This window comes from Aptenodytes patagonicus, chromosome Z (genome assembly GCF_965638725.1).
Source record: "Aptenodytes patagonicus chromosome Z, bAptPat1.pri.cur, whole genome shotgun sequence".
Lineage (NCBI taxonomy): Eukaryota > Metazoa > Chordata > Aves > Sphenisciformes > Spheniscidae > Aptenodytes > Aptenodytes patagonicus.
The window spans coordinates 81872180-81889234 of record NC_134982.1 but is presented as its reverse complement, the minus strand read 5'-3'; the positions used below and the strand labels follow the sequence as shown (position 1 = coordinate 81889234).

Sequence of the window (17055 nt, the reverse complement as noted above, 5' to 3'; positions counted from 1 at the left end):
CGATTGTAGGCCACTTCAATTGTTGTATACCGTTTATTCCGTAAGTCAGTCTTCTTTTTTATTTAGCATCTACTTGCAGGCACAAGGTAGACTGCTGACAAAGTATGGATGTCAGCAGTAGGCAGAGGGTACGCTTGTTCCCATATGTGGCTGTATGCTTACCCCTAAATTAACCCACTGGGTGGATTGGATTTGCTCTTTGGCAAAGAAAATGAGAGTGAAACCAGTCTTGGACTGTACCTATACAACTCCTCCAGTCAAATTTAGATGTGTGCTCAAGTCCCTAAATGCTGGTATAGATGCAGCTCCAAGGAAGGCTTTCTGCCAGCTCCGGTTAATGAAACTTACCATCTTGGCAAATGTTAGTTTGGATCACTTGTCACTGTTTCACGCTCACTTCTGTCACTTTTGCAAACGTGAGCACAAGGGAATATCCCTTAAGAAACTGTGTCTAGCTCAGAACATTACATCATCTTTCCTTAAGCACTGCAGGCCACCACACGTATATCATACCGGTCGTACATTCTCTGCATTCATGTACCAGGTCTTGATCCTTGTGCTTAGGGTATACAGCCTCATAGTCATAGAACAACTACTTAGCCTTCTCTGATAATCAGACACGCATAGCAGCATCTCCACTCAAACAGATCTCTTCAGTGTCCATGAAATGGTTTCTTGGGGAGAGGCTGAAAGAACAAATAGGAATCAGGTAGTAGTGCTAATCAGTGCTCTGCCTGAAGGCAGTCTACTATGGGAAAGGAGACTGTCAAAGACATTGGACTGAACTTTATTTTGGGATGGAATATTCTAGTAGGTAAATTTTGCAAAGCAGCATGTGCTTCTCTATATGCAGAGGATTTGTTCCCTTTTCCCTGGAATTAGAATGACACCAAGCTGATTGACAGGTTTTTAAGGTAGAAAGTGGCACTGTGAGCTCTTCGGCATAGAGCCACAAGACTTGCAGGCCTATAGTAATAACCTGGCCTTGCCAGTGTTCACTTAGCAGAGAGAGTTTTTAACAGCTGCACCTCCTACTTCATTTTGTGACTTTCAAGTCTAGAAGACTCCTAAGGCAACATGATTTCTCTTCTGTTCCTTGGAGGAATATTGATCCATGCTTCCTGTAGCTGGTTTCTAAAGCTCTTAGGCCTTTTGTTTTACCCCAAACTTTCCTTCAGCAAGATGCTTGCTGGATTATATTGGGTTTTTTTTCCTAGTCCAAAACACGAAAATACGGAAACATATAAAATCTGTGTTGTTGCACAAATGCTCCATAAACCAAAAGATTGTTAATTTTTGATACAGCAAAAACAACAGAGATGATGAAGCTTATGAATTTTGTATCACCTAGAAATGGAAATTTGTTAAAACTTTCTAGGATTTGAGAAGCAATTTAGCATATCAGATTAAAATTTGGGAATAAAGTCCACTAATTCTAATCACTCTCTTCTACCCATCTTCCATTATACAGGGTTTATGGAAGATGCCAAGCCCTTCGTTTGCAAGGATTGTGTGTACATTGTTATGTGCAGGTTATTCCTTTTGAATTCTCTGCGTTAGGGTTCAGGCCTATGACTAGAAATAGACCCAAAATAATCAAGACAAGATAATGCAAGTGTGGGACAAGAGAGGCAAAACTATGTTTTGAAATAATTTTTCAGTATATTGTTAACTCCAGATGCTGTGCTTCACGTAAAGAATAGGGGAGAAAAAAAAGATATTTTGGAAAGAGAAATGTGGAGTCATTTTAGGGGGAAGGGGCATCAGCCAATGTGTGACTGATTTGCATGGACAAAGGGAGCTGAAGTAGTTGAACTCTACTAATTACTAATTAAAGACAAGCTACTGGACTGCATAGGTTGGAGAGGTGGATCAAGGAGGTAATCCATATATCATCCAAAATCATCCCTCTTAAAGCTCGGAAGGTGCTTTTGTAAAAATCTGGTCCCCTTTGGATCTCTCCAGGTAAGCTCCCCAAAGCTGCAATGCGCAGGACTGCTGGATGTGTTCCAAAATCCTGGTGGCAGAGAGGGCAGTTGCTTTGTCTTATTTTGCTAAAGTCTGTGTTTCCTCACACATACTGCAGGGATGCTCGTTTCATCTAGTGTGGCCTCACTGCAGCCTGCTCACCAGTGCCACATCCAATGGATCCTACTCTTAACTTTTGAATTCCTGGAAAGCTTTAAGTAACCATCACTACTACTTCAGATAAATCTACCTTAATAAAGTTTCTTCCATTCCTTCCTAAAAATCATACGTTACCTTCCCTTGCTTTCCCATATTTATGCCATATTTCTGTAACGCAACCTGGCTCAAGGGCCATCTTAAAAAATGGTAGAATTCTGGACCAGTACCTGCCCAAATTTAAAAAGTCTAATCTCCTGTCACCGATTACGGATGCCAAATTCACAAAAAGAATTGCATGAGGTCCTCAGGTTGCCCCGTTAGCTTTTGAAGTCAGTGAACTGAAGCCTCTCTGAGGAGACTTTCTATAGCAAGGTTGAGAAAAGGTTTTCACCTTCATTCCTAAGTGTATCTGCTGTTGTTACGAAAGTGGTGACATCTACATGGTCCAATAACTCATTTTTTTCCAAGGCATCTGCAGTGTGAAAGGTATTTAGAGACTGTATATACATAGTGTGAGAAGGAGGTCATACTGGCCTCTAGCTCATTCATTTCCACTTGCAAGCTAATTCAGCTATCCATAACCAGATGTAATTAAAACTGTGTGATGTCACTATGCTATCAGTGTATTTGATTTTACATTGTGCTGTATTTTAATGTAAAACTAATCTTGAATACTCATCTGCCTTTCATCTGTCAGATAGTTTAATTTGTACTCCTGAGAAGGCCTGCTTAAGTCCTAAATGTGTAACATTTATTAGTGTTAAAATATTTATAGCAAACATTCTTTGTTTTTAATATGTTATTAACTTTTTTCAGATAAAAATATGGACTCATGAGGAGGGTGACGTGTTGTCACTCAAAGTTGAAATGCAAGTGAAGATACCGTCCCATCTAGCTTTCTCCCTTTTGTCTGACTTCACATTCCGCCAACAATGGGACAAACATTTCTTGTAAGAACTTAGCTTTCTTTAAGACTGTTCAAATCCACTGACAACTAGCCTTTTCTGATACAAATATTTTTGAGATGTTGACACCTAATTAAGAACAAATTTCTGTAAGAAGTTGACATTAAAGATTCATTAGTCAAAGTATGGATTGGGTTTTTTACCTTAAAAATAAAATTTGATTTCTCCTAAGTCTGATTTAAAAATATGGTTGCCCTGGACTGTTGAAAGAGAGAGCTGGGACAGAGGTTACCATTTTCTAAAATGAACAAAATTCCATGCCTAGACAAAAGGATGTTGAAAGGGTTAATCTGAGTAGGTTGCATATAAATAGAGGTCGATACATTGTGCATGCTCTCTGTAAGAAGTCAGGCAAAGCTGTGGACTCCTTCATGTTTGTGTTGTTTGGGACAGTGATGCTCAGCTTTATCATACAGTCAAAGTGAGAAATCAAGAAATGGGGATCTTCAAAATGCATATTTTAAGAAAAATAACATCTTATAAAGTGTATCTGAATTGGAACGGGTTTCAGAATTGCTGTAAAAGGTGTTTGAGGTTTTTTTAATTACGTTATATGGTGTAGAATAATGACTAGAGACAATTGAATTGATAGGTACTAATTTGATTTGGTGAATATTCTCTTAAAGGAGAAGCTTTTTCAGTTAGTCATTCTATCCTGAAAGATTTTTATCAGAGGGTGAAAGTGGAAGCTTAGGGATATTTGAAAATTTACAACCTCTGCTGAGTTCATTGCTGGTAACAAATGAAATCTGAAGAAATATTGTGTTGATTTTCTGTATCTGCAGCCAAAATATCATATTTCTTATCACTACCATGAAGCCTGATTGGTCAAAATGGAATACCAGCTTCGCAGTGCTTATTGCTGAGGCAGTAGAAGCTGAAATTAAATAAATCAATTACTGCCAGTGTAAAGGAAAATTCTGACTTCTTTTTGTAGCGAAAACGCAAGAGAGAGTGATCAGTACTTCCAAGACAGTGGAAGAGTGTGTCCTACCCAGGTGGCCCTGTCTGAATGGAGTAGAACACAACTTTGAATAAAATTTTACAAATATTTCCTGACTGTCTTTCCTGTGGTGTGTCAGATGGACAATGTTTGGTCATTCAGCCTTGCACAGGATGCAAGCTAATGTCATTCCAAACAGGAATTGACAGTATGCAAAAGATACGCTTTTAAGACATTGCTCCAGCACCTTGCAGCACTTTTTAATAATTTTGTGGGACAGAGAGGTGGTGTCAGATGAGGTGTGCAGAAAACCTTGATTTTTCACTCCATGTTCCTCTCTCTTCCTTGCTGCCTGAACATGAAAATTGTAGGCCTAATGTTAGGATGGAATATATGTTTATACTGTTGTTTTTTGTAGGAGATGCTATTGCATACATCAGGGTCTGCATGTGTGTGTTAAATATATTTGCAGAACCTGTGAGGTCCTACAGGCTGTGAATGAAGATGAGAAAATATATTATGTTACATCTCCACCCATGACTGGCCACAAACCCAGAGACTTTGTGATTCTTGTGTCTCAAAGGCAGCCCTGTAAGCCAAGGTGAGTATGCAATTTCAAGTTTAACTGTGAGCACTTTGGACCCAGTTTTGCTTACTGTTGACCTTTATCTGGGCCCGTCGTTGGGTGACAAAGATGATACTTTATTTTTTAAGAAATTAGATTAGTAGCTGATGTAAAATATGGTATGTTGATGCCTGAGTTTGCACAACCAGATTTGTTTTGCAGTGTGAAGGCGCAATGAAGTAAATTCAGAGCATCACAGTTCTGTAGCGTAGTCCAGTATTGCTTCTTTGATAGTGACTCTTTGGGAGTGGTCTATCACAAGGGACAATAAGCCAGAATTCCAAACAGGCAATTTGGAAAAAAACATGTCCCAGAGGGCCTGGCAATGTGCTGAAGCACATAACTGGGAGTTTGTTTGTTTTAAGGGACTTTGTAATCCCATTTAATGTAATTCCAGAGATTTTCTTATTCAGGGAAGCCTTTCTTGAAACCTCAGTGTGACACGCTTATTGTATCTATAAATTTTGCTGCTGAATTTGGTTTAAAAAGTCCCTTCATCAGTTTAACATACATTGATTTTTTTTTTTTCATTAGATTTCTGTTTGTTCTTGCATAAATGAGATAAATGAGACCATTTGGTGTATCTTACCGTTCATTCTGTTTCTTTTCTTATATTCAGTAATTCTTCATGTTAACAGAACATTGCTTCTAAAAGGCTGTATTGTGTACTGTGCTTGCTTTTTTTCCCCCACATCTGGGAACTGAATCATGTCTACCTTTGCTGGGGCCACACTGTAAAGCCTCTTAGTAAGGGTTGCTCCTAGACCCTGATTCTGTAAATGTGGGTCGTGGAGAGCAAGATAAATTAAAAAAGAGGAGATGTTGTATGTGGGTGATTGTTCTGTGGCTTTCCACAGAAGTCTCTTTGATTGGAGTCTGTGATAAAGCCTTAATGAGACTCAAGAGAGCTGAATCTTTTGACATGTATCTTTAAACATACAGGAGCTTGTTTGCCTTCCCATGAAATTGACATCTTTGGTATAGCTGTGCATGCTCTGTAGTCATTTATTTTTGTACATCGTACAAGAAGATGTCTTTTTTAACATCTTGTTGAAGAAATCTTTGATTCTTCCCCTTGCCCTGCAGTGAACCCTACACAGTAGCTGTAAAGTCAGTTACCCTCACATCTATGCCACCTTCTCCAGAATACTGCAGAAGTGAAATCCTTTGTGCTGGATTCCAGATCTACAGTGACAGCAACAGCTCCTGTACGGTGAGTAGCTCTGCAGACCTCAGCTCTCCTTTCCTGTAGTATTACATGTGCATATAATCTCACTTGAGCTGACAGTCTAGAACAGTAACAGCAATACAACAAAAAAATGAGTCAGTTTCCCCAGAGTTCAGTGTGGTTATTAAGACATTCTTTACTCCACAAAGTGGAATCTCTCTTGCCCAACTTTGGCCAATCTGAATGTTAAGAAACAAATCTAAACTACGCACTGGAGATGGCTAGGCACCTCCAGAGTCATTCATTCAATCCTAAAATACACTTCTAGAAGGTGTGCATTAAACTGGTCTCTGGTGATGTCCATCTCTTTTCACTGACTACAGAAGTCCAAGCAATCAGTTCAGATTAAACACTTAACTTTCCTATGTCAGAAATTATGCAGTCTGAATCTCATCTCTGGACCAATGACAATGTTCCTCTTTTGTTCTTTTCCATGGAAGGCTTTAACTTTTTCATTTAAGAAAATATATTTCTGAAAACATTCAGCAACTCTCAGTGTCTGGGATTCTTTTTTCAGGCAACAGCTTTGTTCATAAAGCACATATATTTAACAGGTTACACATAATGTTTCTTGCTGCACTGCTGTATACGTTTACCTACATGCTCGAGGACCTGGCAGTAGTGAGGACACCGAGATCACTAAAGTACTGTAAAAAAGGCATGCTCTTTTTGCTAATTATTGCCTTCAGTTTCAGAAGCACTATGTGTTTCTATTCACATCCATAAAAACTTTGATAGCCACCTAGGCTCTGCAAAAAATGGCTAACTATTGCAATCCATAGGCTTTTTTGTTTTATTTATTTTTGTTTAAACAGGTGTGTTACTTCAATAAAGTGACATCAGGTGTTATGCCGTACTTAGCTGCAAATCTTACTGGCTCATCAAAATCCATTGAAGACACTGCTTTGGAATGTATAAAGTTCTTGGAGCTGAAAGGAAGCAAGTACTGAAGTTAAAAACGGGTTTCTGAAGAGCCCTCCAACGACTCTCAAGCAGTACTGGTTTAAATTCCTGCATGTGTGTTGATCATTTTTCTACAGGTTAGGTACTTTGGATCAAGTAGCCAATATTGCACTTGAGCCTGAGAATATCTAGTACAAGCATTTTCTATAAATTAAGATTAGGCCTTAGGCTCTAAATTCAATTTTTAATTTTAAAGAGATTAAAGGACAGATTCTGCTCTTGATTGCATTAATGAATTTTATATAAATGGAGGCAGAACTTAGCCCAGTATAGCTCATGAGACTATTTCACTATTTTAATGTTACATTGAATGTAATGGCGTTCAGCCAGTTTTAAATCAGTAAATACCACCCTGTCTAATTTGCAGAGAAGTGGTGCTACTAAGTAGCCTACCCAGTGTTCTGACCTGGTTGTCCAGGTTCTTGCACACCCATTGTATACAGATTGCACCCTATGTCAGTCAGTGTTTGCTAATGTTTGTATTTTATCTGTTAATACTTGTAGTTTACCCGTGACTTCCAATAAATTATTGTTTCTGAGGTTACAAATCCATGGTAAATTTTATTACAGTATCTCTGGTATGGCTTCAGACATTGTTCCAGAAAGACTGCTTTGTAGTGATGATGGGGGCTGTTGGCCTCCTATGGAAGTGCCATGACCTCCAGCTGGCAAGCTCTATTCTGCTAGTGTTGAATAAATGCAGAACAGTAAGACTCTTTGATCCACTCCCTCACAGATGAAAAGGGAGAATGGTTTCACAGGTTTTATTGTGGCATGTCTACTTTGTTTTCTGCTCTTATTTTTGCTCAAAAGAGCCTTGTTCAGAAAAACGAGCATGATCATCAGCAGTTAGATCATAATGTGAATGCAGGGGTGTTAAGAGAATCAAAGCATCTGAACGGTTGCAGTGCCCTTTTATCTTACTGTAGTCTCATAATTGGTAGAGCAAGAGCTCTAGGGGTCTGGTCCGGTTCCCACTTCAGTAAATACATCTTCAATTTAACCTATAACCAAATCAAAGCTTTCATCAGTGATTTATAGGTTACAGCATGCCTGCACATTTTGCATATGGCACATCTACCAAGTGCAGCAGAAGAGACACCAGCTGGAGTCCCAGAAGCCCTCTGGGTACGCTAGCACTGTGAGTCACCTGGCCTCTCAACGAGGCTCATTTAGCTTGGGTACAGCCTTGAACCAAAGCATTAGTGAAACCAGCCGCTGTCTTCTACGTCTAGCTTCTATGGCTGGCCACTGTATGCCGTACAACACAGGGGTACCTTTGCACTAGTAATAAAAAAAATAAAGCAGCTCTTGGCCTTTGGTTCTGGAGGAGAGACTATAGAACCAGATCCTGATTTTGGATGGCCATTTTTATCACATGGGTGAGGTGCATTACCTCAGTCTAGGGAGTGAGGGCAGCAGCCTCAGGGCAGCCCCCTCCAGAGCATGAAAACCACTGAGCCCCTGCTTGCTTAAACTCTAATTATTTGCCTAACTTCTAAATTTATTTGTGGGTACGATGCATCTTTACATGCAGCACCTTTTACAGCTGCTTTTTGAATAGCTTTCTTCAACTACACATACCTTTGTGAAATCATCTAAAAGGAGGTTAGTGGGTGCATTTAACAAGTAGTTTTGCCCAACAGTTACTGAAGATTGCTAACCTGTGCAGCTGTTTTAGAGAGTTAAGTGCAAGCACTTCAGTGCCTCATTTTCCTCAGCAGTCACTGAAGCAGAGGACAAGAGGGAGGTGTATGTGCTTCCAGCCCCATGCAAGCACGTGTGATTACCTGAAAACAGCTGTTGCCTTTATACTGAAATTCTCACAGAGACCGTACTCTGCGATTTTCTAAGTCAGTCCATTGTTTCTTCTCAGAGGACAACAGAGCAATCGTCAGGTGTAGGAGCCTGACGAGTGTTTTTATAGTGCAAGATGGATCAAAGCAACAGGTATGAAACTCAAGGTTGTCTTACCCAGTGATGGTTAGGCTCACTGACCTCCAGAGGAGTGCTACAAGGAGGACTGCATCACTGCACTGAAGAGAAGGCTGGGCTCAGAAGGCAGGCGAGCTGGATACCAGCATGCCTTGCTTGTGCTCCACCATTTTGAGAACAAAGGTTCATCCACGCTTCTTGCGGGATTTCTTTTGCCGCAGCTGTCCTCTCTCTCACTTATCCTGTTTTTAGCAGTCTGTTTTGCCAAGCAGAAGTGACAGTGATCAGCTGTGGGAAGGGAACAGTGAAATTTCTTTTCCTTCAACTTACACATCATGCACCATGTAACTTAGCTGTCTATCAAAGGGATACTTCTGCCTCAGATCGCAGTAGCCCAACTGGGTGATGACATCTTGCTTAGAACCACAGACCCGCAGCAGCCATTTCCTCAGGAGGAGAGGCTGCACTCTGGAAACCACAACTCGCACACCACACTGTCTACACCAACCCCTTATCCGGGAAGTATTGGTACCACTAGGAAAGCCAAGGTGCACAGCTTCTAGTTCCTATGGGTAAAGGAACATGTTACAATATCAAGGAGTTTTTAAAGACAGGAAATGACCTAAGAAGATGCTTTTTAAACAATATACTTATTCACATAATAGAAAGGGAAACACTTTTTAAGCTGGGATAAATGACTGTTGCGAAACATCCACATTAAAGTGATACTGCTTTGTGCTTTAATCCAATAGTTAATCAAAACTCCAATTAATCCTCGATTTCATCCACATCCACTCCTCTTCCCCATTTAAGTGTGTGCTCTGATTATTATAAACTGAATACACATGCCCTATCTTAGCCAACTTATGTGCCTTTATATCTAGAGCAGAACCACGTAACCTAAAATAAGAGGTCTAACTATTGTATTCTTTAGCAGTGTTTTATTAAAAATAATTAACACGTACAAACATAAAATATATCCATGCAATTAAGAGTCCTGTATTTATTTTCTGCTGTAAGAAAAGTATGTTCCAAACTCATAGTTTCAGCAGCTGGTCCTACACACCTCAAAACCCAGTCCTGAGCTCAAGTTTGCTATCTGGTGTTCCTTCTTGTTCCTTGGTGTGTACCAAGGCAATGTATGAATTGTTAGGACACATTTATTCAAAGGTAAATTAATTCTTTAGAAGCAATAGCGTTACTGTGTCGCTTCCCCTCAAGGACTGTTGCTTATCATTATGTAACGCTAGCTGAAGTTTTCAGAAGGCACATTTAAGATTTTTGGGACACGGAAGTACTGTACTTGTCCGATGGCAACCACAGCTGCAGTAGAGGACAGAGAAGCCCGATGCCGCAGGTGCCTGCCTACACAGCACAGCAGAGTGCTGCCCAGAGGCCCCGCACGGCACCTGCCCACGCTGCCCAGAACTGCGTCAAGAGGCCGGTTCAGAACGAAGCACCGCGTGCGAGATGAGCTCGAGGTGCGCTTCCGCAGTAACATCATGCTTCCTTGTCCGTCTTAGGTGAGATGGTCAGATGCAAGTGAAAGCCTACCACCACTGGCTGCGTAGGCTGAATTACTACAGCTTTCGGAGAGCTGTTGCAGGAACTCCATTTTCAGTTGGTTTTGTAACTTTTTTTAATATGTATCAGTTTCTAAGGCTGCTGTTTTTCAGGCTGCAGTCTCCATTGAAAAATAAATAAATCTGCCATTAAGCAGGCATGTGTAATACAAAGCAAAGTTTACTCCCAACTCACCAAGGGACAGAAACACTGAAGATGATTGTGCACTGAAGAGCACTTTCCTTGAAAAAAACAGAAACTAAGCAAGCTGCTCACTTGCTCCCCAACTCTTTTCAGGTGTATTTCATCATGGGTATCAGAGGAAGGGCATGGTTCTGTTTCTGTCAGTGAACAAATACTCAAACAATCCAACATGCATAAACAATCGGGTTAATGCGTGTACATATTTAGCTGAGCAGCGGTAACTGGACCCCAGGCTCTACAGGCTGTAGGGTTTACCTGATAACTTCACTATACGACTGCTCAAGCTTGCACATAGAGCAAGAAATCATTCTTTCTAAACGCGGAAGGGAAAACCAAACCAGAACCCAACAAAAGTCTTTAGAAAATACCTACAATGCCTTTCAGAGCGATGCAGAAATAGGACAACCAGCACGATTGTGTTCATCTCTGATTGATAAGTAAAAGCAGCACTCAAGGTAACAATACTGACCACCGACATCCAATGGTCACAGACCCCCGTGATAAAATGCACGTACCCTGTTTGGTTACTGCAACCAGATCCCTGTTATGAGAAGAAGCCAATTTCCCTCTTCAGAGAGCTGGCAGTGAGAGGGAATGTGAATCAGAGGGAATGCTGTATTTCGGCAGAGATATATAAAGATAAAATACCCACTTGCTGTATTTCTGTTGTTCCCAGCTTTTCAGTAAGCTAGGGGAGTCTGGGAGGCAAACTGGAAAAATGAGGGGGGACCAAAAAAAAAAAAAAAAGTAGTTTAGCAGCAGCAGTCTGCTTGATTTTCTGGAACCAGCAATCCACTCTGTGTAGTCACTACTCTGGAGTGAAACAGTGCAGGCTAACTGTGGTTTAAAGCCAAGAGGCCTTCAAAAAGTAACAACTTTGGGTACTTTTGCTTTTGGGTTTTGCAGCTTTGGTGTTTCTGTAATTTCTTCATAATCTGCGCTCATCCCAATGGCCCATCGCCCAACTGTAACCTGATCTGTAGAGTGAGAGACAAGAGATCATGGAAAGGCTAAGCATTACCATTATACCAAACTTTCACATTTGAGGAGGATTTGGCGTGCAAAGGCCTGCCATTGATTCACCAAAGATCTATCAGTTCAGCTCTAGCTCTGTAGCCAACTCTCTTTACACAACTTTTTTTTTTTTAAATTGTGTTTTGTAAACTCCCCTTCTTCCCCCACGCAGATTGTCAAGGTTCAGAAATCATTACGACATCTTTTTTCCTATTTGACTGTCCAAAGAAAATTCAAAGAGTATGCAGACGATACATTAGCTCTCACCTAAGTCCAAATAACTCTTACGATGAAGATTTCAGAATATGTCAAGCATCTCTGGATATAAAGGAAAGACCTTCTCTATTATACAGATGAAAAAACTAAACCTGAGGAGGCACAACAGAGCAGAATTTATATTTCTCAGCTCACATCCCTGCATATAATCAACATCATCCTTCTGCTGTTTAAATGCTGTTTGGACCAATTCACACCCCTTTCCTAGAGGAAACACTGTTAACCAACTGACACTTCTTTTCTGAATAACAATCTACTTTTGAAAGCAACAAATCAAATCATACCAAGAATATCACACGGATAAATCAGTGTTTACTTGGATTAACTTCTGTATATTAAAGCAGGCCAAATAACTCCACGTGAAAAAATTATAAGCTGTAGTGCCTAAACTTCTTTGCCAGCCATCAGCTATCTTCCTGTAGTCTAAAAGTACTTTGCATGATGCCAACTCATTTAAAAGAATATTACAATTCTTACCAATGGTGTCACAGTTCCAACTAATTCAATGATTTTTAACCAGCAATACTAGTTTTGAAACATCAGCGTAAAGACTAAGATGTCCCTTGGGAAATTAAACAGCAGCTGTCAGTCTTCATTATGGACATAAAACTTCTCCAGAAAAGGTAGCAAAAACCTCCAGTTCTGCTTCACGTGCAATTTAGAGCCCTACTGCCAGAGAGCAGAAAGGCTTGCATTGGACGGCACTAACAACTGAAGACTGCCATTTCCTGGTAACAGCTGGCCCAGCTTTGAGCAGTGCCGTTCCCTGAGAACGCTTCTTTTCTCCTACCGTGTCTGCACAGGTTTTTGATGTAAAACAAAGTGTAAACCACACAGAGGTAGTTTGCTGTAAACGTGGCCTGCAGAAATCCAACAAAGGCTACGTTACAGGCTTTCAACTCAGCAGTCATCTGAGTGGGCACTGCCCAGCAAGCTGCTACAGCTGATGTGTTTGGGGAAATTTTAAAGAGTCTTTTCATATCAGAAACTTCTGTCAGACCAGTTAAGGCTCAATCTCACTTGTTCTAAACTAGCAAAGCAGCATACATCTAGAAGGTTACATATGGTCTCGGATGCAACAATATCATATATATAGGATCAGATACAGAAAACGGCTAAAGTATAGGACTCTATTGCCTCCATAAATATTTCTTACATAAATTCCACAAAAGTTTATGGCATATCATTAACCCAAAAGTTCTATAAGCCATACAAACGAAGTAGAAAAATGAACAAAAGTTTCACTGCTTCAGTGACAGCCTCATTCTTCAAACCCTTGTTTGATGCTTTTGCCTTCCTTAGCACAGTTTTTTTTTTATATAATGTCATTCTCCCAGCCACACAGAAAACTGAAGAACATGTAAGCACCTTATTAGCTGGTGAATCTAGCTGGACAGATCTCCTGTCTCCTCTTTCCCTCCTGTCTTGAATGACTTGAACACTTGCCTGCACACTCAGCTTTTACAAGCTGCCAGTCCCACCACCCTGCAACTGACATTATATTCAGTTCCACCACTTCACACACAAATCATCAAAAGAAGAAACCATTTTTGCTATACTGCTGCTAAAGTTGTGAACAGCAGCATAAATACTGGCTAACAAATACACATCAGCTCATCATATTATCTTCAGAAACCCACAAGCTAGATTTTTTTTTTTAACAGAAAGTTCAAGTTTTGCATTGCAACTTAATGCCTCCTCCACATACCCCTTAATATAAGCACTCATTCCCAAAGGAATGTCACCTTTGCTATTTGCAAGTTCTCTTCTCAAACCCTTTTTTCCTGAAACTCCACTCTGTACGCTCCCCCTGCATCTCACCTGAGTTCTGTTTTTCCGGACAGTCTTTTCTGAAGTGCTCCACAGAGCCACAAAGTCTGCAGCTACCACCTGTTAAAAGAGAAAGTTGTTACTCATCTGGGGGAAAAAAAAAAAAAAACACCAAAAAACTCCAAACACAAAACAACCCCCCTACACTGTTTTGCTCTTGTATGTATATTGAAAAATCTTGTTCTAGTTTTCTGTAGCAACAACCTGTAAATAAGATAAGGAAACGTTCCTATGGAGTGGTCTGCACTCCTAGGCACAATAATGTAACATTGTGGAGCAGGTACGCAGCCAGCTTTAGAAGCCTGCAAACACAGCTTCCTCTGCCTCCCTGTCTCTGACGGACAGACAGGGCTGTTTGTACTCGCGTTGCTCTGTAAAGCATCACATACTACAAATTCCAGTCACCACACACTGAGTATTTCTGATTTGTCTGAAGCTCTCTTTTTGAGAAACAAGCTAAATTCTCCGAAATACAATTATTCAAAGGAATTTTTGAAATTAGTAGGAGCTCCTGAGAGACGGGCAATCCAACTGCAGGTACTGAGATATTAAATATAAATTCTACTCATAATCCAAACACTGAAAGTAGAATTGCAATGCCTCTAAAGCGATTCTTCTTCTAACTGTTATAGGACCCCCCCTTTTTAGTTGGCAAGACCTCAGGTTTGTACTGGGAGACAGAATGTTATTTGTTAGTGCCAACAGAGAAACCAGGCAGAGCAGAATCTGAGTGAAATCTTCAAGCTTAGATCACATTTCTCATTAGAGTCACTTAAACTGAAGATGTCCTCTTTCTAGCGAGAGCCCTTGTTTTGCATGAACACCTCCCAAAGTCTTAAGTTATAGTACGAGTGTATTTTTACCACATACTTCAGTACATGTACATTTAAATACACACTGACTACATACATACAGCCTATTACGATTTTGTTTCTTTGTGCGCCTCTTGAAATTGCAAGCACAAGCAAGTTCTCATACTTTGCATCTCATCTCATTAACACTAAGCTTACAATTAAAACAGAAATCCCCAGGTAATCAATATTAACACTGAATTTCCCAGAATTAATCTGCTTTTACCAAGAGTAAGAGATATTTGGAAATCCGTTTTAGTCAGATCCAGATCCTCATTCACTTACAGTGCTACTTTGTTCTGCGTCAGGAAACTATGAAAAATGCTTTGGTTTTAGTAAATTGCTACACTCACCTTCAGCATACAATCCTTTGGGATTATCTGGACATGACCTTGATAGATGCCCCATCTCACCACAGATGAAACATTTTGCGTATGGAAATGCCCCTGCAAAATCCCATACAGTTTATGAGCCACGTTAAAAACCTTTGTAAAGCCACAGACAACCGTGAACACACTATAATGACAATATTTTACTACACTATTATACTATAAATACTATACTGTCTCTTACACTGTTAGGTTCGTTGTTATAATATTGTATTCCTTTAAACATATTACCCTATTTCCTCAGAACACTAAAATTACTAAAACACAAAGCTTGTATTTCAGTAGCCAGAAGACTTAGACCAAAGCACCTCGAAAAATGCAAATTTCTGAGACATACCAACACCTGGATCTACTTTTGCTTTGCATTTGCTGATGTCATGTTCTGTGGATCCGCACCGGTAACAGATTCCTGTACCCATATCTTGACTTTCAAGTACTGCAGGACAATCAGCAACACCATGGCCAGGTTCTCTACAGTGGAAACATACCTTTGAAAATAAAAATTAAGTTATATGCATTTTCATAGACACAGTTCACATAGCAAACCACAGCACTTACAGGTGGCATTACTAAAGGATTCACTTACTCCTATTATTATCACCTATAGCCAGTAGACTTCTACTAGACCACTACTTCTCTTGGCTGAAACCTTGAGGGTACTATCAGATACCTATCTCTAGTGTTGAGATTGGAGGTTACTTAACATAAAAAGACAAGATGCTGTGAATGGCACTCAAAGACCTGAAAATCCCAGCCTAGTAAGGCCTTCAGGCTTTTTAGAAGGCAAACATATCAAGGGATTTTCTCCTGAGGGAAAGACAGCTAGACAAAAGAGACATCGTACCCTGTCACAAAATAACTGTCAGTGCTCTATGCCATTAAACTGTATTACTATGGGTACTTTTCTCCTTTTACCAACAACACACCGTATGGGGTACTCACTCATTGACAACTGAGTGCCCTGGATGAACGATGACAGTTGATTTTGACCACAGCACAGCTCTCCAAGCTCTTCAAGTAGTACTGCAGTAAGTGCTTAGGTAAATATAAGCAATGTTGCACCAGCCCGATAATTTATGCATGAAGAACTTAGATATCTCAAATGAATTAGTAGTAGGCTCTCTTTACTATGTTTCTAGATCACATTCAGCATAAGTTTACGCTGAATGCATAAGTTTGTGCTGAGATAACTGCTTTTAGACAGCCTCATTAGAGTCTGCTGGAGATCTCGCTCCAATTCTCAAGCAGAAGACACTGCAGAAAGAGGCCCCAAAACAGCAGGAATACCGTGGTGACGAATTACATATAGAGATGCACTGGAGTAGTTTCGCCCAGGAGACAAGAAGGGCTGGGAATTCATCAAAGGGTAGCAAGAACAGTCTTCCAACCAGAAGAGCCACGCTAAAGGCTAAGACTTAAGCTGAAGTTCATCGTTTGTCTCAAAGTTGAGATACTTAAGTTCACTTCATGTTTCATGAAACTTCATGTTTCAAGTTTCACAACTTGAAATGTCACTTAGCATGTGCTATGCTTCTAGCAGGTAAGGCACTCGCCCTCCTCACTGAACCACCTCCTGGCAGGATCAGCAGGGAATAAGGAGTCTGCGTTTTCCATGCACAGCTTTTCCTAAGTTTTTAACAAGCTGCCGCGGACAGGCAAACACCCACGACTCAAGGCAAAACTCACCATGGCATTTTTCTTCATTTCTTGCCTCTTCAGCCTCCTATCCTCCCGCCGCCTGTCCTTCTTCACGGCTATGGCTACCTCCCTCTCCAACTCGGCGCTGTCCGCTTCAGGCGCCCCGCCGCCCCTCTTCAGGTACGCCGCAAACCCGTTGACGTCTTCGTTCGGGTAGTCCTTCTTCTTCTTGTTCTTCTTCCTCCTCCTCTTCTCCTGCTCCTTCTTCAGGGAAAGAGGGCCTGAGCGGCCCTCCCGCCCCCCGGGGCCGCTCACCATCTCCTCCCAGGGGGTCGCATCCAGCGCCCTTTCGCCGGCGGCGCCGCTCCGGCGAGCCCGCCTGGTCATGGCGGCCCGGGCAGCTCCTGCGCGGACGCGGCCAAGCGAACAGGGGGGCCCGCGCACCCCCCGGGGAGCGCAACACAGCCCCGTTCCCTCAGCGAAGCGGCTTCCCGCGGGCCGCGG

The 17055-nt window shown here is 41.1% G+C and overlaps 2 protein-coding genes across 3 annotated transcripts in view; one reads left to right on the top strand and one right to left on the bottom strand.

Moving 5' to 3' along the window:
• The window catches only part of ACOT12 (acyl-CoA thioesterase 12), a 36091-nt gene extending 28659 nt beyond the window's left edge, over positions 1-7432 (top strand). For both annotated transcript variants that reach the window (XM_076362868.1, XM_076362867.1), the window contains 4 exons: positions 2944-3077; positions 4508-4636; positions 5747-5873; positions 6704-7432. In XM_076362868.1, the coding sequence (XP_076218983.1) occupies positions 2944-3077; positions 4508-4636; positions 5747-5873; positions 6704-6838 (525 nt within the window). In that variant the 3' untranslated portion in view covers positions 6839-7432. The remainder of the gene's footprint in view (positions 1-2943; positions 3078-4507; positions 4637-5746; positions 5874-6703) is intronic.
• Positions 7433-9503: 2071 nt separating this feature from the next.
• On the bottom strand, positions 9504-17055 carry ZCCHC9 (zinc finger CCHC-type containing 9). Its single transcript, XM_076362343.1, has 5 exons — positions 16600-17055; positions 15251-15401; positions 14878-14970; positions 13665-13733; positions 9504-11530 (listed from the first exon to the last, which is right to left on the bottom strand). Exons 1-5 carry the CDS (start codon positions 16936-16938, stop codon positions 11415-11417), a joined length of 768 nt encoding a protein of 255 aa, XP_076218458.1. The 5' UTR covers positions 16939-17055; the 3' UTR covers positions 9504-11414.